The sequence below is a fragment of the Salvelinus fontinalis genome, chromosome 37 (assembly GCF_029448725.1).
Source record: "Salvelinus fontinalis isolate EN_2023a chromosome 37, ASM2944872v1, whole genome shotgun sequence".
Classification (NCBI taxonomy): domain Eukaryota; kingdom Metazoa; phylum Chordata; class Actinopteri; order Salmoniformes; family Salmonidae; genus Salvelinus; species Salvelinus fontinalis.
Window position 1 is genome coordinate 29054045 of NC_074701.1, and position 19412 is coordinate 29073456.

General features: G+C 42.9%; 2 protein-coding genes across 2 annotated transcripts; one reads left to right on the top strand and one right to left on the bottom strand.

Moving 5' to 3' along the window:
• The first annotated feature begins 6114 nt into the window (after window positions 1–6114).
• Window positions 6115–10835, top strand: LOC129836482 (transmembrane protein 178A-like). The gene is made up of 4 exons (XM_055902744.1): window positions 6115–6887; window positions 8970–9083; window positions 9276–9413; window positions 9540–10835. Exons 1-4 carry the CDS (start codon window positions 6383–6385, stop codon window positions 9785–9787), a joined length of 1005 nt encoding a protein of 334 aa, XP_055758719.1. The 5' UTR covers window positions 6115–6382; the 3' UTR covers window positions 9788–10835.
• Window positions 10311–18299, bottom strand: LOC129836481 (THUMP domain-containing protein 2-like). The gene is made up of 10 exons (XM_055902743.1): window positions 18081–18299; window positions 17634–17760; window positions 17089–17516; window positions 16831–16908; window positions 12783–12835; window positions 12568–12655; window positions 12218–12289; window positions 11883–11997; window positions 11506–11626; window positions 10311–11363 (listed from the first exon to the last, which is right to left on the bottom strand). Exons 1-10 carry the CDS (start codon window positions 18189–18191, stop codon window positions 11006–11008), a joined length of 1551 nt encoding a protein of 516 aa, XP_055758718.1. The 5' UTR covers window positions 18192–18299; the 3' UTR covers window positions 10311–11005.
• Between the last annotated feature and the right edge of the window lie 1113 nt (window positions 18300–19412).

Genomic DNA, 19412 nt, shown 5'->3' on the forward strand with positions numbered 1-19412 from the left:
CAGTCGAAATCATGAATCAGCTGGCATCATTTTTATGGATATATACAAAGAATGTCAATAGAAAAAAGGTCAACCAAAAGGAAATTGCAGCTAGTTTGCAGTCTTTCCAGCTGCAGTTTGAAGTGATTGTGTTAGTTGTGTTGTTGACTAGCTCCTCTCAACAACAGTGTCCTGATGAGTGAGCACATTTTCTATGCCAGGCGAAAACGAGCCTCATTAGCTCATTGTTATGGATGTACCCAAATAAATGTCACTAGAAAACAGCTTAAACAAATGCAGCTACTTTGCTGTTATTCTGGCTGCCAGTATGGCAATTGAACGTTTAGAACGAATGACGTCCATAGATACAGAACAAAAAGAATGAATGACTGGGCCGTGTCTCTGGCAATTGAACCGATAAAACGAACAACCAGCTGGCTTGGGTAGCTAGGACTAAATCTTGAGGAAGAATGAAATGGTATGAAAAAAATTCATCAAAATAATGTTTTTAATGAAAATACAGTGCCTTCGGAAAGTATTCAGACCCCTTGACTTTTTCCACAGTTTGTTGTGTTACAGCCCTATTCTATTTTTTCCCCTTATCAATCTACACACAATAGCCCATAATGACAAAACAAAAACAGGCTTTTAGAAATGTTTGCTAATTTATTACAAATATAAAACTGAAATATAACATTTACATAAGTATTCTGACCCTTTACTCAATACTTTGTTGAAGCATATTGGCAGCGATTACAGCCTCGAGTCTTCTTGGGTTTGATGCTACAAGCTTGGCACACCTGTATTTGGGGAGTTTCTCCCATTCATCTCTGCAGATCCTCTCAAGCTTTGTCAGGTTGGATGGGGAGCGTTGCTGCACAGCTATTTTCAGATCTCTCAGAGATGCTCACGAGTGGCACAGTGGTCTAAGGCACTGCATCTCAGTGCTAGAGGTGTCAGACCCTGGTTCAATGCCAGGCTGTATCACAACTGGCCGTGACTGGGAGTCCCATAGGGCGGAGCACAATTGGCCCAGTGTCCCCGGGTTAGGGTTTGGCCGGGGTAGGCCGTCAGTGTAAATAAGAATTTGTTCTTAACTGACTTGCCTAGTTAAAAAATAAAAAATATTAGATCGGGTTCAAGTCCGAGCTCTGGCTGGGCCACTCAAGAACATTCCGAGACTTGCCCCGAAGCCACTCCTACGTTGTCTTGGCTGTGTGCTTAGGGTCGTTGTCTTGTTGGAAGGTGAACCTTCGCCTCCAGTCTGAGGTCCTGAGCACTCTAGAGAAGGTTTTCATCAAGGATCTCTCTGTACTTTGCTCCGTTCATCTTTCCCTCGATCCTGACTAGTCTTCCAGTCCCTGCCGCTGAAAAACAGCATGATGCTCCAACCACCATGCTTCACCGTAGGGATGGTGCCAGATTTACTCCAGACGTGATGCTTGGCATTCAGGCAAAATAATTCAATCTTGGTTTCATCAGACAAGATAATCTTGTTTATCATAGTCTGAGAGTCTTTAAGTGCCTTTTGGCAAACTCGAAGCAGGCTGTTCTGTGCCTTTTACTGAGGAGTGGCATCCATCTTACCATAAAGGCCTGATTGGTGGAGTGCTGTAGAGATGGTTGTACTTCTGGAAGGTTCTCCAATCTCCACAGAGGAACTTTAGAGCTCTGTCAGAGTGACCATCAGGTTCTTGGTCACCTCCCTGACCAAGGCCCTTCTCACCGGATTGCTCAGTTTGGACGGGTGGCTAGCTCTAGGAAGAGTCTTGGTGGTTCCAAACATGGAGGTTTGGAGGCCATGATGGAGGCCACTGTGTTCTTGGGGATCTTCAATGCTGCAGAAATGTTTTGGTTACCTTCCCAGATCTGTGCCTCGACACAATCCTGTATCGGAGCTCTACGGACAATTCCTTCAACCTCATGGCTTGGTTTTTGCTCTGACATGCACTGTCAACTGTGGGACCTTATATAGAAAGGTGTGTGCCTTTCCAAATCATGCCGCCCCAGAATTAGTGTAACTACTTTGAATTTAGTAAGCCTCCATCTTCCTTTCTATGAAAGAAAGTCTGTGTCGTCTAACACGGTGGGAAGCTCCACCAATAGGGCAACAGGACGCAAGTAGACTCGATCCTTGACCTTGACCTCCGCAGTCCGGATCCTTCCATCTGCACCTGGTATTGTCTTCACTATCCGTCCGATGGGCCATGAAGCTCGTGGTAGCTGAGGATCAACTATCATGGCTACTTTCAGTGGCGATTTTAGCATGCCAATCTTGGTGGGGCAATTTTTTTTAATGTGAGATGCATGCCAGCAAAGCCACTACACAACACAACATTAAACAATACATGAATTGCACAATAACGGTGACAAACGGTGCCCACAAACTGTTAGGGCCTACATACTGTAAAGTCCCAACATCAGTCCCAACACCTTACCACTGCTCCACATGGCATCAGCAGAGCCTTGTCTGGCAGCGAAACAGTTCATTCAGCCTCATTTACTGCTTTAAAAAAACCATAGCTGACATAGCTGACTTGCTTAAAAAAATGTGGTTTCTACTGACAATTGAGATGTACAAACTATGCCATAAGGGGACGACAAGGGGATAAGAGGCAATCTGTAATTTCGATTAAGACATTAATGAGCGAGCTAGGACGGATGTAGTCAATATAACTATTTGTTCAGCACTTTTGAAATGTACAACGACAGAATACAGAACATGGGTCATTTTTACAGTGTTTTCCCTATACACCAAGTCAGAACCGTAGGATAAATAAAGGGGGCATATAAGCAGACAATATTCGATGATTACAAATTAAATCAAATCAAAGTTTATTTGTCACATGCGCCGAATACAACAGGTGTAGACCTTACAGTGAAATGCTTACTTACAGGCTATAACTAATAGTGCAAAAAAGGTATTAGGTGAACAATAGGTAGGTAAAGAAATAAAACAACAGTAAAAAGACAGGCTATATACTGTAGCGAGGCTTTAAAAGTAGCGAGGCTTCATTCAGACACCGGTTAGTCAGGCTGATTGAGGTAGTATGTACATGTAGATATAGTTAAAGTGACTATGCATATATTATGAACAGAGAGTAGCAGTAGCGTAAAAGAGGCGTTGGCGGGTGGTGGGTGGAACACAATGCAGATAGCCCGGTGAGCCAATGTGCGGGAGCACTGGTTGGCCGGCCCAATTGAGGTAGTATGTACATGAATGTATAGCTAAAGTGACTATGCATATATGATAAACAGAGAGTAGCAGCAGCGTAAAAAAGAGGGGGAGGCACACAATACAAATAGTCCGGGTAGCCATTTGATTACCTGTTCAGGAGTCTTATGGCTTGGGGGTAAAAACTGTTGAGAAGCCTTTTTGTCCTAGACTTGGCACTCCGGTACCGCTTGCCATGCGGTAGTAGAGAGAACAGTCTATGACTGGGGTGGCTGGGGTCTTTGACAATTTTTAGGGGCTTCCTCTGACACCGCCTGGTGTAGAGGTCCTGGATAGCAGGCAGCTTAGCCCTAGTGATGTATTGGGCCATACGCACTACCCTCTGTAGTGCCTTGCGGTCAGAGGCCGACCAATTGCCGTACCAGGCAGTGATGCAACCAGTCAGGATGCTCTCGATGTTGCAGCTGTAGAACCTTTTGAGGATCTCAGGACCCATGCCAAATCTTTTAGGTTTCCTGAGGGGGAATAGGCTTTGTCGTGCCCTCTTCACGACTGTCTTGGTGTGTTTGGACCATTCTAGTTTGATGTTGATGTGGACACCGAGGAACTTGAAGCTCTCAACCTGCTCCACTACAGCCCCGTCGATGAGAATGGGGGTGTGCTCGGTCCTCCTTTTCCTGTAGTCCACAATCATCTCCTTAGTCTTGGTTACATTTCTCTAAAACATGTTATAGGCTACATGTGCACCATCAAGTCAGAACAGTAGGGGAAATTAAGAGGTGACAATAGACCAAATTATTAGGGTAAGGCATATGGGCTACTAACAGCTTACTACACAATATACACTTAGTATTACTTTCTTAGCTATAGTATACTCTCCCTGGCATATTACATAATTTATGCAGCAGCATACAAGTCATTTTTGGACTCAAATTGTTGTGCTGTGCTCACTTGAACAGGAAGGTGGCGCGGCGGTCCTTCGTGGGCAAATTTTATCATCAAACTTTGTTATCAAAGTCTGGCATTCTCTGGATTGATGCTTTCAAGACAACTGGGAACTCGAACAAAAAACAAGGTTGAATCATGATGACGTCAGTGATCTTCTGGTCGTAGCTTTAGAAAGTGGCCCGAGTTCCCGATTTATAATTCAGAGTTGGATGAAAGTTCAAACGTATTTTCCAAGTCGTAGCTCGTTTTTCCTGAGTTCCCAGCTGTCTTGAACTCACAGTTAGCCACTGATTCCTTACAAACCACTCATTGTTGAATTTGCGATTTCCAACTTGTTGTGTAATGTTTATGTCCAATGGCCAATGAGCACCGATACGTTTTATCTATAATTTCTCTTCATTATTTCTCTTCATATGACAAGGATTAAGAAGGATTTGCCAGTAGATTGTCGACTTGATTCATGATGATGACTGCTAGCTTGCTAGCTAAGATTTTGAAAGTTTGATGTTGACATGATCAGTCCAATCAAAGCTACTGCAGATATAATGTGATTTGAGGTCATTTTATCTGTGGTCAATGACCTTGAGCCTTCTTGAATGGGCACTTCTAATGTAACTATATTGCAGCACCCAGGGGGCTTGAATTTTCAAAATCTCCACATTTTCTGCTGTCTTGCCACACTGCCACAGAAAGCACTGAGCTAGGCTGAAACACCTGCATTTTAGAGCTCCTTTACTCAAGAAAATCATGTTTGTATGCGGCTTTATTAACTCAATGATATATATATTTTCCCCCATTGTTTGCAAACTGATATGTGACAAGTATTAAAGCCAAAATAACATGCAAAACAGGCAAGCTCCCCCCCAAAAATGATGGGTCGCCACTGGCCACTTTATACAATGTTGGGAACCCATTGTAAGAGGTGATAATGCCCTTGAAGCCGGTGTTTGGAGGATATATTGGCACGACTTGGTCTCGGGCATAACAACACCCGTGCCAATATATCCTCCAAACACCGGCTTCTCGGGCATTATCACTTAATTAAAGAGCACCCTTGTGCTCAATTCCACCCTGTGGTGACATGGCAGAGTAGCCTACTATGCAGTCTGAGTTGGGAAGAGGAATAGCCTTGTGTAGGACTCTCTGTCACTCAGACTGCTTGCCAACACACTCCATAAATGCTTTTACGTTTTTTAATTAGTTTATTGTCATTTATTTATGCAAGTCTACAAATGCGAGGAAAGCTTTGATTTTACGTTAATGTCTGCTTGCCTCACTGAACCAAACAACAGGGAAGAATAAATATCCTCTCATTTTATACCTAATAGCTGGAGTGGTTTATTTCCGCTGAATACTCTGGGCAGGAATCCAGCCTTTAATTTCATGGATGGTTGTTCAACAATAGGGAAGAGATTAACCGTGCACCTACGTCAATACACACACGTGAGAAAAAAGTTGGAGGGGTAAAAAGGTGAAAGTCAAACTCAGTCAATACTGATTAAAGACAGCTAAGAAAGCTTTATTGAAGTTTCACTCCCTATTGATGTACTTGCTCTTACTTTACAGAAGGCCCTTTGATACATCTCTGCTGAGTGCATATGAACAAATCAACAACACCCACTGAATGAGAAGCCAAATATACCTGTGTTAATGAATCTTCATAAGCACTTGTGCACCATGTTCTGAGATGTCCATGTCCCCATATCTGCTAATGAAGCGGACTGGGAGGGGAAGGCAGCCTTCTCTGCACAATGTCTCTGACCATGTTGCAGCATCATGTTAATCATTAGCCTAAATAGACTATTTTAATGCACTGTGTTGAAGTGTTTGTTCTGTGTTTCAACTATGATAACACAAAAAAATGAGGAAAAATACATCTAGGTTATGATAATGACAAGAAACATTTTTGCTATTAAAAATAATTATAATATATTTATATTATAATAAGTAGTAGTGGTGTTATCATGACTCTCATGCCACAGGGACTTCTATTAGTAGCGACGCGCAGCTGCGCTGACAGAATGATTGACATTTCATCGCGCGCTGTGCGCCGCACCTGTTTTAATCCCGCAAGACTGGAAATCCGAAGCACAGCACACAGAGAGTCGGCCGCGCACAGGTTACAGATATACACACTCCTCATCCCACATTTATAGGATATACTGAAGTCAGGGAGTCGACAAAGTGGGAGAGCAAGAACACTGGTCAGGTTATTCTTGTGCCTGCACCCAGCCGGAGATGCCAGGACTTTACAGCCTTTTCGGCATCATGTAGGACAGGATGAAGCCCTGCACACCCGTGTTGATTAGGAGGAGGGAAGTGGACGGAGTGACAGATGCTTCCTTGACCAACTCTTCAAATGTTGATGACCGAAGGATGGAGAAACAGACCTTGGTGACAGCTATCAGTTTGTCCATGAGCCTGGCGTCACTGGTGCTTCTCATCACCGCTATCATGACTGACCACTGGTACGAAACGGACACCACACGGCACAGGCAGAACTGCGACCAGTTCGGGCCGGACGCCAACGAACACAAGAACCGGTTGATGCCCATCTATCACCTGCCCCTGATGGACAACAGCAATCCTCGGAGGAACCAGGCGCTGCTCCGAGCGATCCACGTCGGGAGTAGAGAGGAGCTCCTGGAAAACTGGAGGTCCATTTTGGGAATGGGAATTTTAGAAACGGAATGCGGGCGCCCTATTTTCTCCACTTACTCTGGACTTTGGAGGAAATGTTATTATCTAGGAAAGGACAAGGACATCGACAACCTCATATCCAAGGGTAAGAGATGCTGTGGGGAATTTGACCCCGGGCCCAGTGCGGTGCAGTGAAACCGCATCCCTTGGAGATATTACTTAACATCTGACCCAATATATAGGCCTATAACTTTCCTGAAAGAAATAGTAGGCATATTTGTAAATGCATTTAATGCTGTTCAATGGTCATTTCAATTAATGATAGAATACATCCATTGATCCTTGAAGAAAACTCATGAGTTTAGTAGGCTACAACTGACTAAAACACATTAGAACCCAAAATGTAGTTGTTTTTGTTGTAATTTCAGTGTATGTTAACAAACGATGCATAGCTTCAAAACATGTTTTAAACTATCATGTTGTCCTCGGAGATTCTGTGTGGGTCTAGCCCATCTGTAAGCCATGGTTGTGTATATTTGTGTCCATAACAAATCTATTAATTCGGATAACCACTATGGCCTATGTGTGTAGATAGGTTGCATGCGTGGTGGAGTGTGTCCACCATACAGACCTCAGAGAAGCTCTCTGATCTGATCAGTTTCAGACTGCATCTGTCAGAAATCTGACCTGACACAAAAGGCATTCTAGGAAGTGTTGGATGTGTTCAATATACATCATATTTCTATGATCCATATAATTTGCATGAGGATAGAACGTGATATCAATATTAATATATGTGAATAGATTAACGGGCTCCTTCTGTACATAACATGCTCTGAACTCAATCAATTGTAAACTTGCTCGAAATCGTGGATTTGAGTTTGGTCAGCTAGGGTTCTCAAATAAAAATGTAGTATACCAATTAATATAGTGACAATGGAAATGTCAGTCGGCCAACTTTTTGTAATATTGGTATATTGGTTTGCAGAAGGGGAGCAGGTCAGATCCCTGCCATACTTAATGCAACAATTCTACTGAGTTACAGTTAATATAGGGAAATCAGTCAATGGAAATAAATGAATGAGGCCCTAATCTATGGATTTCACATGACTGGGCAGGGGTGTAGCCATGGGTGGGCCTGGGAGGGCACACACCCTCACCACTTGGGAGCCAGGCCCAGCCAATCAGAAATAGTTTTTCCCACAAAGGGATATATTACAGACAGAAATACCCCTCATTTTCATCAGCAGTCCGGGTAGCTGTCTCAGACGATCTCACAGGTGAAGAAGCCTGATGTGGAGGTCCTGGGCAGATGTGGTTACACACGTGAGTCTGGTTGAACGTACTGCCAAATTCAATAAAATGTTGTTGGAGGCAGCGTATGATAAAGAAAATAGCATTCAATTCTCTGGCAACAGCTCTGGTGGACTGTCTTGCAGTCAGCAAGTCAATAGCACGTTTCCTCAAAACTTGAGACATTGGCAGCATTGTGTTGTGTTACAAAACTGCACATTCTTTTGTGACCTTTTATTGTCCCCAGCACAAGGTGAACCTGTGTAATGATCATGCTGTTTAATCAATTTCTTGATATGCCACACCTGTCAGGTGGATGGATTATCTTGGCAAAGATGAAATGCTCACTAACAGGGATGTAAACAAATGTGTCCACAACATGTGAGAGAAATAAGCTTTTTGTGCATATGGAACATTTCTGGGATCTTTTATTTCAGTTCATGAAACATGGTAGCAACACTTTACATGTTTCGTTTATATTGTTGTTCAGTACACATCACTCCAAAACATGTTAGTTATCAGAGATGTAGTAGACCTATTTGGGTTGGTGCGGCATTTCCACGTTTGGCTTTTACTAGTCTAGAGGAAGTCAAATCTGCCATCTTGTGGGTCAAATTCTAACTTACAGCCTCTAAAACCCTATTATGAAGTCTGTTCACATGACATGTGGGTCTGCATATCAAAGTAAACCTTAACGTGTATGTGACTATACTATAGCAACTAATTATATAGAGTTAAGATGCTAGAATAAATCATGGCATGAATGTGAAAGTAGACCCCTTGGGCTTTATACAGTCTAGAAACAGGGGAGTCTACTTAATAAATGACTACAGCTTTTCTCAACACAACTGGCCTTGAGAAACACTTGCCCTTTTCTATATTTTGGCCTTAACCTGATACACATTAGGTTCACACAAGTTATGTCTCTGTGCAGGTATAGCCCAGCGATGCACCATCATCAAGTACCATTTCTCCCAGCCCATACGGCTCCGCAACATCCCTCTCAACCTGACCCGCACCATCCAGCAGGACGAGTGGCACCTCTTACGTAAGATCATTTTCTCATTATGAAGGAGGTTCCCTGATGGGCCTGATTCATTCAGACATCCTATTACTCTCCTACTACCTTCCATTCAAAAGGAGGGCATATATTAATTGACATGAATTACATTTAGCACTAGAAAAGAGAGGGGTTACAGAGAGGGAAAGTGTGTGCTCATCCTCCTCTTCCTGATGTCAGACCTGCGGCGGATCACAGCAGGGTTTCTAGGCATGGCGGCAGCCGTTCTGTTGTGTGGCTGCATCGTGGCGTCTGTCAGCTTCGCCTGGGAGAAGTCTCTCACTCAGCACGTCTCTGGGCTGCTCTTTCTCATGGCAGGTACTGTTACACCCCCCCCCCCCCCCCCCCCAAAAAAATCACCTGATTGTGATAGTTCGTTTTCTTAAACAACTGATTTGTCTCTCACATTCTCCTCCTCTCTTTGCGCTCCCTCTTCCTTCTAAGGGATCTTCAGCACCATCTCCCTGTGTACCTACGCGGCCAACGTGTCCTACGACCTAGCCAGGGTCCCTCCCTTCATCTACGGGCTGCCTGCTGACGTGGAGCATGGCTACAGCTGGTCCAGCTTCTGTGCCTGGCTCAGTCTGGGGCTGACGGTGACGTCTGGATGCCTGTGCACCACCTTCCCCATCCTCAGCTGTAGCAGCAGCAAAGCCCAACAGGGCAAGGCTGCCCCCAACGCCGGTGTCTGACACACACCGTGTGGCGTTTGATATACACTTTGCTGTGTGTTACACACACACTGAGCTGCAGCAAGGGCTTGTAGGAAGAAAGAGTCTAATGTCTGTGTCGGACACCCCCCTTTACTGTGTCGGATACCCCTCTTACTGCATCTTTCACATCAACTCTGAGCCGCAGCAACAGTCTGCTGACCAAGCCCATCCCCAGACATCTGGCTGACACTGCTGCAGCAGGCGCCTGGGACTAACATTGACTCCTACGTTTTCAGGGTGAAAACCCTTCTGTGCTTCTACTAGACCCTGCAACTAAATCTAGGTTACCTCCATGGAGCAAAACATCCTGGAATTATGGAAGTATTGAACCATCAATGTTAGCTACACCCCTGCATTCAGGCTTTGCCTGGGGCCTTTATGCAATTATGTCTGTGATTCAGCCTACTGCTACATTTCCACATTATATTTTCTATGTGTGATCAGAATTCAGTGTCATGCAAGTAACTGTCAAATCACTGGTGGGAAAACAGAGGCCTTGACGTGTCATCAAATGATAGAAATTTATTTGAAAGGAAAAAAACTATAGAAAAGAGGATAGAATTTATAGAAAGATGTGGCTCAAACTGACATTGATATGTACTCTGACCATAATGGATCAAGCAGAATATACTTAGAATAGCAGATTTCTAACCAAAATTGTAAGCACATCCATCTGTGGATATTCATTAATCCTCTTATCAATGACACATACCAAACCCCTGTGCATACGCACCTAAATCCAAGTCAACATCCCCCCCATCAATGGATATCAACCCCTGATCCTCCCAGTGGAACCTAAACTGAGTGTATTTACCTTAGTCTCAGTGGATGTATTCTGTAATCTAATCCCAGACAGTGTATAATTGTTGGGTGTGAGTTGTGGTCTGATTGGGTAAATAGAGCTGCAGAATTTCAGACTCCTGTGAAGTGAAACTGAGGAACTCAAGAACTATGCATTATTTCCTTCCACCATTAACAAAGTCATTGGAATTATAGAATAAAAGTAGTAACAAAATTGGGTTTGATATTCTATGACATTTATGCATTTTTCTTCATTTTGTGGTAGTACAGTACACGTTGGTAAAATTCTAACCATGCCAAATTGATACAGTGGTTTTCTGTGTTTCACAGGTGGTATTGTCTTTGAAGTGTGTGTGAATGTTTCTTGAATCCAGTGTATCCAGCTCCTAAAAAGTCTCACTCAGGCTCCACTATGCAGGGGTTGAGTGTGTGTATACAGTCAGGCTCCACTATGCAGGGGTTGAGTGTGTGTATACAGTCAGGTCCACTGAGTGTGGTAGTAGCAGTCACTATCTTGACATACTTGTGAATAAGAGCGTCTATAGCTCCCAGGCTCACTCTGTGGTAGCTTAGGGGCTGCAGTGAGGGGAAAAGGCTTGGGGTATGGGAGGGGTCCACATCACCTCCTAATCCCACCCCAGTCCCCTCTCCCTGGGTGTGTGAGGTTACTGGTCTGGGGGTCATGCTTTTCTTCAGCAGGCAGGAGAGCTGGGGACTAAGCAGCAAAACCAGGGTCCCACCCACACGGAGAACTCTGAAAAAACATGCATGTTTGATTGATTAATATAAATCAATCAATAAGCAATTCCTTTCTCAACTTTTGCTGTATCCTGAATGTTTATTTGAGCAATTATGAAATTGGGATACGTGATACTACAGTTAGCTAAATACAATACCTTTCCATCTCTCTCACAATCACTGGAAGAGAGGCAGCCATGTCAGTCTTGGTGCCAAACTTCTTCCCAAAAGGGACGTCACAGACAACGACATCCACACTACAGGAAGGCAGTGGAATCTCTTCACAGAAAGGAGGAAAACGAGGAGGAATGAATTAAATCAGGAAATCATGCAGAATCATTTACTGTATTGTGGGTAAACAAATACCATAATGCCTACAGTATATCAGGGACAACTGCTACATGTATTAAAACACCTACTTTGATCTACAGTGCATACGTCAGAATTAAGCACATCTTTATGAAGTCATACATGACAAATGGTCATAGACGGCATACTTCACAATAACTCATGTGTAGTGGATTGGCATTCCTACCCTTGGATGATGCCTGCAGCAGCTGCACCCTATCCCCAAACTTTGCAAACTCCACATTCTGATCAGCTTTCACCAACTGAGACTCATCAATGTCCAGACCCAGGAAAAAGGCATCCTGTTTGGAGAAAAAACATGATGAATTTCTGAACAAAACAACATATATTTAAGTGGAATTATACAAATGTAATGGAATTAAAAAAGGATCAGCATGTTTACAACTCTTTTCTGTCAATTACATCCCCTAACTACATCCACATCAAAAAGCTAACACAAGCATCCCACATGACATAAAATTCAAATGGGATCAATATAAAAGGTTCCCTCAGGAGACTCACCTGATATTCATGTGCAGCTTCCAGTAGAATAGTTCCCACTCCACACATCGGGTCGATCACACAAGAGCCAGGCTGGTTGAGAGAGGAGAGAGAATACATTCAGAACACACCAGGCCAAGCGACGGTGTGAGAAGAGAACAAAATATTTGGTCCTTTTGATGTTAGCACAGAACCTCAGAACACAACCAAACATCAAAGAGAGGAAGATGGGAAACACGTGAGCTGGGGAGAGGAACACGTGAGCTGGGGAGAGGAACACGTGAGCTGGAGAGAGGAACACGTGAGCTGGAGAGAGGAACACGTGAGCTGGAGAGAGGAACTCCTTCCGTGCCACGAGGTAGCTACAGTACCTTGATGTCTGACAGAGAGGCCATGGCCCAGGCTATAGTGGATCTCAGCCCAGTAGTCTTCATATAACTCCGGTTGGCTAAAGGAAGCCTGGCGAGAAAGAGGGAAGCATACACTATTAGACATAGTCAACTAGAAGAGATATCCAGAAGGAAATAGACATTGAATACAGTTGTCGACACAGAGGGCAAGAACAGGTTCTGATCATGTCACCAACCTGAGGAGAGGTATCCCGAGGACACAGTGGTCATCACTCATATACACATTCACCTACAGAGGAAACACATGATATACAGTGCATTCAGAAAGTATTCTGACCCCTTGACTTTTTCCACATTTTGTTACGTTACAGTATTATTCTAATTTGATTAAATTAATTACCTTCACACAATACCCCACAATGACAAAGCGAAAACAGGTTTTTAGACATTTTAGCAAATTTATAAAAACAAAACAAAACGTATTTATATAAGTATTCAGACCTTTAGCTATGAGACTCGAAATTGAGCTCAGGTGCATCCTGTTTCCATTGATCATCCTTGAGATGTTTCTACAACTTGATTGGAGTCCACCTGTGGTAAATTCAATTGATCGAACAACGATTTCAATAAGGCACAAACCTGTCTATATAAGGTCCCACAGTTGACAGTGCATGTCAGAGCAAAAACCAAGCTGAGGTCGAAGGAATTGTCCATAGAGCTCCGAGACAGGATTCTGTCGAGGCACAGATCTGGGGAAGGGTACCAAAACATTTCTGCAGAATTGAAGGTCCCCAAGAACACATTGGCCTCCATCATTCTTAAATGGAAGTAGTTTGGAACCACCAAGAGTCTTCATATAGCTGGCCGCCCGGCCAAACTGAGCAATCGGGGGAGAGGGGCCTTGGTCAGGGAGGTGACCAAGAACCCTGATGGTCACTTTGAAAGAGCTACAGAGTTTCTCTATGGTGATGGGAGAAACTTACAGAAGGACAACGATCTCTGCAGCAGTTCACCAATCAGACCTTTATGGTAGTGGCCAGACGGAAGCCACTCCTCAGTAAAATGCATGATAGCTGCTTGGAGTTTGCCAAAAGGCACCTAAAGACTCTCAGACCATGAGAAACAAGATTGTCCAGTCTGATGAAACCAAGATTGAACTCTTTGGCCTGAATGCCAAGCGTCACACCTGGAGGAAACCTGGCACCATCCCTATGGTGAACCATGGTGGTGACAGCATCATGCTGTTGGGATGTATTTCAGGGGCAGGGACTGGGAGACTAGTCAGGATCGAGATGATCGGAGCAAACTAAAGATGAACGAAGCAAACTACAGAGAGATCCTTGATGAAAACCTGATCCAGAGCGCTCAGGACCTCAGACTGGGGTGAATGTTCACCTCAAGCAGCACGACACGATCTCCTTCGCATAGAGTTGATCAGGCTGTTGATTGTGGTCTGTGGAATTTTGTCCCACTCCTTTTCAATAGCTGTGCAAAGTTGCTGGATATTGGCGGGAACTGGAACACGCTGTTGTACTTGTTGACCCAGAGCATCCCAAAACATGCTCAATGGGTGACATGTCTGGTGAGTATGCAGGCCATGGAAGAAAATAAAATTTGATTTGTCACAGGCGCCAAATACAACACCTTACCGTGAAATGCTTACTTACAAGCCCTTAACCAACAGTACAGTTAAGAAAATAGAGTTAAGAAAATAGTAACTGGGATATTTTCAGCTTCCAGGAATTGTGTACAGATCCTTGTGTACAGACATGGGGTCATGCATTATCCTGCTGAAACATGAGGTGATGGTGGCAGATGAATGGCACGACAACGGGACTCAGGATCTCGTCACGGCATCTCTGTGCATTCAAATTGCCATCGATAAAATGCAATTATGTTCATTGACCATAGCTTATGCCTGTCCATACCATAACCCCACTGCCACCATGGGGCACTCTGTTCACAATGTTGACATCAGCAAACAGCTACCTCACACGTGGTCTGTGGTTGTAAACCCGGTTGGACGTACTGCCAAATTCTCTAAAATTTATTTATTTATTTATTTTTATTTAACCTTTATTTAACCAGGTAGGCAAATTGAGAACACGTTCTCATTTACAATTGCGACCTGGCCAAGATAAAGCAAAGCAGTTCGACACATACAACAACACATAGTTACACATGGAGTAAAAACAAACATATAGTCAATAATACAGTGAAAAAAATAAAAATAAGTCTATATACAATGTGAGCAAGTGAGGTGAGATAAGGGAGGTGAAGGCAAACAGATATATGTATAAATAAATAAAAATATAAAAAGGCCATGGAGGCGAAGTGAGTACAACACAGCAAGTAAAAAAAACACAAAAAAAAAAAAACACTGGAATGGTTGGTTTGCATTGGAAGAAAGTGCAAAGTAGAGACAGAAATAATGGGGTGCAAAGGAGCAAAATAAATTAATAAATAAATACAGTAGGTAAAGAGGTAGTTGTTTGGGCTAAATTGTAGATGGGTTATGTACAGGTGCAGTAATCTATGAGCTGCTCTGACAGCTGGTGCTTAAAGCTAGTGAGGGAGATAGGTGTTTCCAGTTTCAGAGATTTTTGTAGTTCGTTCCAGTCATTGGCAGCAGAGAACTGGAAGGAGAGGCGTCCAAAGGAAGAATTGGTTTTGGGGGTGACTAGAGAGATATACCTGCTGGAGCGCGAGCTACAGGTAGGTGCTGCTATGGTGACCAGCGAGCTGAGATAAGGGGGGACTTTACCTAGCAGGGTCTTGTAGATGACCTGGAACCAGTGGGTTTGGCGACGAGTATGAAGCGAGGGCCAGCCAACGAGAGTGTACAGGTCGCAGTGGTGGGTAGTATATGGGGCTTTGGTGACAAAACGGATGGCACTGTGATAGACTGCATCCAATTTATTGAGTAGGGTTTTGGAGGCTATTTTGTAAATGACATCACCGAAGTCGAGGATTGGTAGGATGGTCAGTTTTACAAGGGTATGTTTGGCAGCATGAGTAAAGGATGCTTTGTTGCGGAATAGGAAGCCAATTCTAGATTTGACTTTGGATTGGAGATGTTTGACACTGGAGGCGGCTTATGGTAGAGTAACGAACATTCAATTCCAACTTTACATGCTGCGTTTATATTTTTGTTCAGTGTATTAACAGTATAGTATACATGCCTGACTGCATAATATTTAAATGGACTTTGACACTTGGCATGGTCAGACAAAATATGAGAATCTCCTCACAGGTTGTGGTAATCATCCAATTATGGGTATGGAAAAATTAATATAACCTCCAGATTAACTCCATGTTAGGGTGATGATAATATAACCTCCAGATTAACTCCATGTTAGGGTGATGATCATGTATGGTTAACATTACCTCCATGTTAGGGTGATGATCATGTATGGTTCACATTACCTCCATGTTAGGGTGATGATCATGTATGGTTCACATTACCTCCATGTTAGGGTGATGATCATGTATGGTTCACATTACCTCCATGTTAGGGTGATGATCATGTATGGTTCACATTACCTCCATGTTAGGGTGATGATCATGTATGGTTCACATTACCTCCATGTTAGGGTGATGATCATGTATGGTTCACATTACCTCCATGTTAGGGTGATGATCATGTATGGTTCACATTACCTCCATGTTAGGGTGATGATCATGTATGGTTAACATTACCTCCATGTTAGGGTGATGATCATGTATGGTTAACATTACCTCCATGTTAGGGTGATGATCATGTATGGTTCATATTACCTCCATGTTAGGGTGATGATCATGTATGGTTAACATTACCTCCATGTTAGGGTGATGATCATGTATGGTTAACATTACCTCCATGTTAGGGTGATGATAATATAACCTCCAGATTAACTCCATGTTAGGGTGATGATCATGTATGGTTCACATTACCTCCATGTTAGGGCGATGATCATGTATGGTTAACATTACCTCCATGTTAAGGCGATGATCATGTATGGTTAACATTACCTCCATGTTAGGGCGATGATCATGTATGGTTCATATTACCTCCATGTTAGGGTGATGATCATGTATGGTTAACATTACCTCCATGTTAGGGCGATGATCATGTATGGTTAACATTACCTCCATGTTAGGGTGATGATCGTGTATGGTTAACATTACCTCCATGTTAGGGCGATGATCATGTATGGTTAACATTACCTCCATGTTAGGGTGATGATCGTGTATGGTTCATATTACCTCCATGTTAGGGCGATGATCATGTATGGTTCATATTACCTCCAGATCTGGTTTCCTCAGGTCCACTCTCCACCCCAGTTGTCTGCTCGCCGCTGTTCCAATGATCCTACTCAGATCCTAGACAGACAGACACCATCAAACAGGACAAAAATTCCTCTATCACCTCATAACAAAAACACAATAACCTGAAACCTACCAGACTAAACACCTGTTCTTATATGCATTTTGCTTCATAGGTTGAAGTTCCATTAAGAAGTAAAGATGTGACAAATAACTTCTCTCCTCCAAAGTGCATACCTGGGGAGAGAAACGTCTGGACAGGGCTCCACTGCACCGACAGCTCACTCTGAAAGACACTGTGGATGTATTTCTGTCACGGCTGCCTTCTATACACTCCTCTTCAACTTTGTCCCCTGCAACACAGTTTACACTTCCAGAGTCTTCTGTTGATGAAATGTGATCCTTGTGTAGTCCTAATTCTCGTCTCTCTCCCTCTAGTCCCAGCTTCTGTGTTCCATTTGGTTCGTTACAAGTTGACCCCTCAACACCACTCTCTTTCTCCTCCTCTTCCTCCCTCTTCCTCTTCCTCCCTGGTAGGGCCACGCTCAAGGTACAGTCGCTTCTCATCATCAGGTCTCTCTGCAGGCATCTCCATGACAACACAGCTCTGGTCCAGTCACTTCCATCACCCATGAGCCTTGACTGGATACCAGATGGTGTTTTAGCTGAGTGTGACAGAAAAATAAATACAGTAAAAATATAAAGTCCTGTGCAAACCATTTAATTGCAGCTTCATACTATTAAGAGGATAAATATTCATACAGATTATCTGGTAGGCTTACCTGTATGGGCCGAGAGGGGGGAGTGTCGCTTTAGAAGTAGAAACAGCCTCTCTGCAGATTTCAGCGCCCTCACTTGCTTTATTTCAACAGAGGTGGTGAAGAACACTTTTCCAGGGATGTGATCCACCTAAACAACACACATTATTTAGTGCAAACTAAGAATTCCCTAACATATAATCATGTCAACAACATGAAATTACCACTTGTTAATAAGAAAAGATTAATACAGAGCCAGGATTTACGATTGGCTTTTTTCCAAGCAGCCAACCTATGCAATATGCATGCGCAGTCAGCGGCCTGGCTTCCAGCTAGTTAAGAGGAAGACCATTTTAAATACACGGTATTACTTTACTGGCTAGTGTTTCATATAAATTCATTGCACATTATTACTAACGTTAGCTACACTAATACTGTAGCCTGGAACTAACTTATGTCTTGACTACTCACATCTTTGGCTGCAAGTTTGGTCTTCACCTCCTGAATCAGGAAAGGCTCCATGCCGTTCCCTGCTGTGCAATAGAACTGTAGCGCAGCACACTGACAATTTGAGTCGTTCATACTGTCGAGTTTAGAAATGCTAAGCTATAAAAGTCAAACTCGAAATCTCCAAGCCAGTACCGATGTGGCTGCCATGTTGTTTTGTTTACACGGAAACGGAAATACCGAAAAGAGGCAGCTGGTTATTTCCGCGATGACCAGCAGAGGTTGCTTTAGCACTACAAAAGAGCCTCAATAACACAACTGACAATTGCTAGTTTACACAACCACAAAGTCATAAACCCCGCCCATTTCTAAAATGTATCAAAGTTATTTTAAACCTAACCTTAACCACACTGTTAACCTTATGCCTAACACTGACCTTAGATTAAGATCAAAAAGCAAATTTGTGTTTTCATAAATTTTTACGAAATAGCCAACTTTGACTGTGGCTGTGGTAACTACTGATAATCCTGAGAGTTGGGTTATAAAAGTGAATAATGCCAGGTAAGGAAATAGCACTTTACGAATGTTTCTGTGTATCATCCTTTGAATGTGCCAGAGTTGCTCATACCTTTTCATGTAGATTTGTATGATCACATAGAAGGCATCCAAATAAAATGCATCAATACTAAAATGGATGAACTGCTTGGGAAGTTGAGCCATTTTTTACATTCAGTATGACTCCGTCAAGGGAAATATAGTATTATTTCTAACAAAGATATCTACATAGATTTCAGGATGTTGTGTATTCCTGGAAATAAACATGACAGTTTTAAAAACATAGCTTGTGAAGATTGTTTTTTAAAGTATCTTGGTACATCTTACCTCGTGTTTGGGGTAAGTTGAAAATAAGCACAGGGTAAGTTGAGAGCCCTACACTTTTCTGTACTGTATTAAATATTACCTTTTGAAAACCATGTCTATCTTAATTTCCCAAACACAATTCAACACAATCGCAATTTTTTTTGTATTTTCATTATTTTCTTAATCATCATCTTTTAACACAGGCGTAACACCTAAAAACATTTGTGTACTTTTTTAAACACTTAGCATAGGCCAGGCCCTGGTGTTACCTCATATCCCAGCGATAATGTCTTGCATTAGAAAACACTTACATTGGCTAAACTTACCCTGGGGCCATTGGCTCAACTTACCCCAAGGCAAATATTTGAATTATATTAGCCCCTACAGTTACAAGGATGCACTTTCATGCTCGGGTTTAGGACTTCATGTTGAAGCTAATAAAGACCCCAACCAAATTATCTACTTTGGTTTAGATACAAGCATCATGAAAACTCT

Bases quoted from the DNA above. Each gene is read 5' to 3' on its own strand.
- LOC129836482 (XM_055902744.1), top strand. From the start codon at position 6,383: ATGAAGCCCTGCACACCCGTGTTGATTAGGAGGAGGGAAGTGGACGGA. The intron at 6,888-8,969 runs GTAAGAGATGCT...GTCTCTGTGCAG, and splicing joins CGACAACCTCATATCCAAGG to GTATAGCCCAGCGATGCACC. The intron at 9,414-9,539 runs GTACTGTTACAC...CTTCCTTCTAAG, and splicing joins GCTGCTCTTTCTCATGGCAG to GGATCTTCAGCACCATCTCC.
- LOC129836481 (XM_055902743.1), bottom strand. From the start codon at position 18,191: ATGAACGACTCAAATTGTCAGTGTGCTGCGCTACAGTTCTATTGCACA. The intron at 17,517-17,633 runs GTAAGCCTACCA...TGTCACACTCAG, and splicing joins CCCCCTCTCGGCCCATACAG to CTAAAACACCATCTGGTATC. The intron at 16,909-17,088 runs GTATGCACTTTG...CTGTCTGTCTAG, and splicing joins CCAGACGTTTCTCTCCCCAG to GATCTGAGTAGGATCATTGG.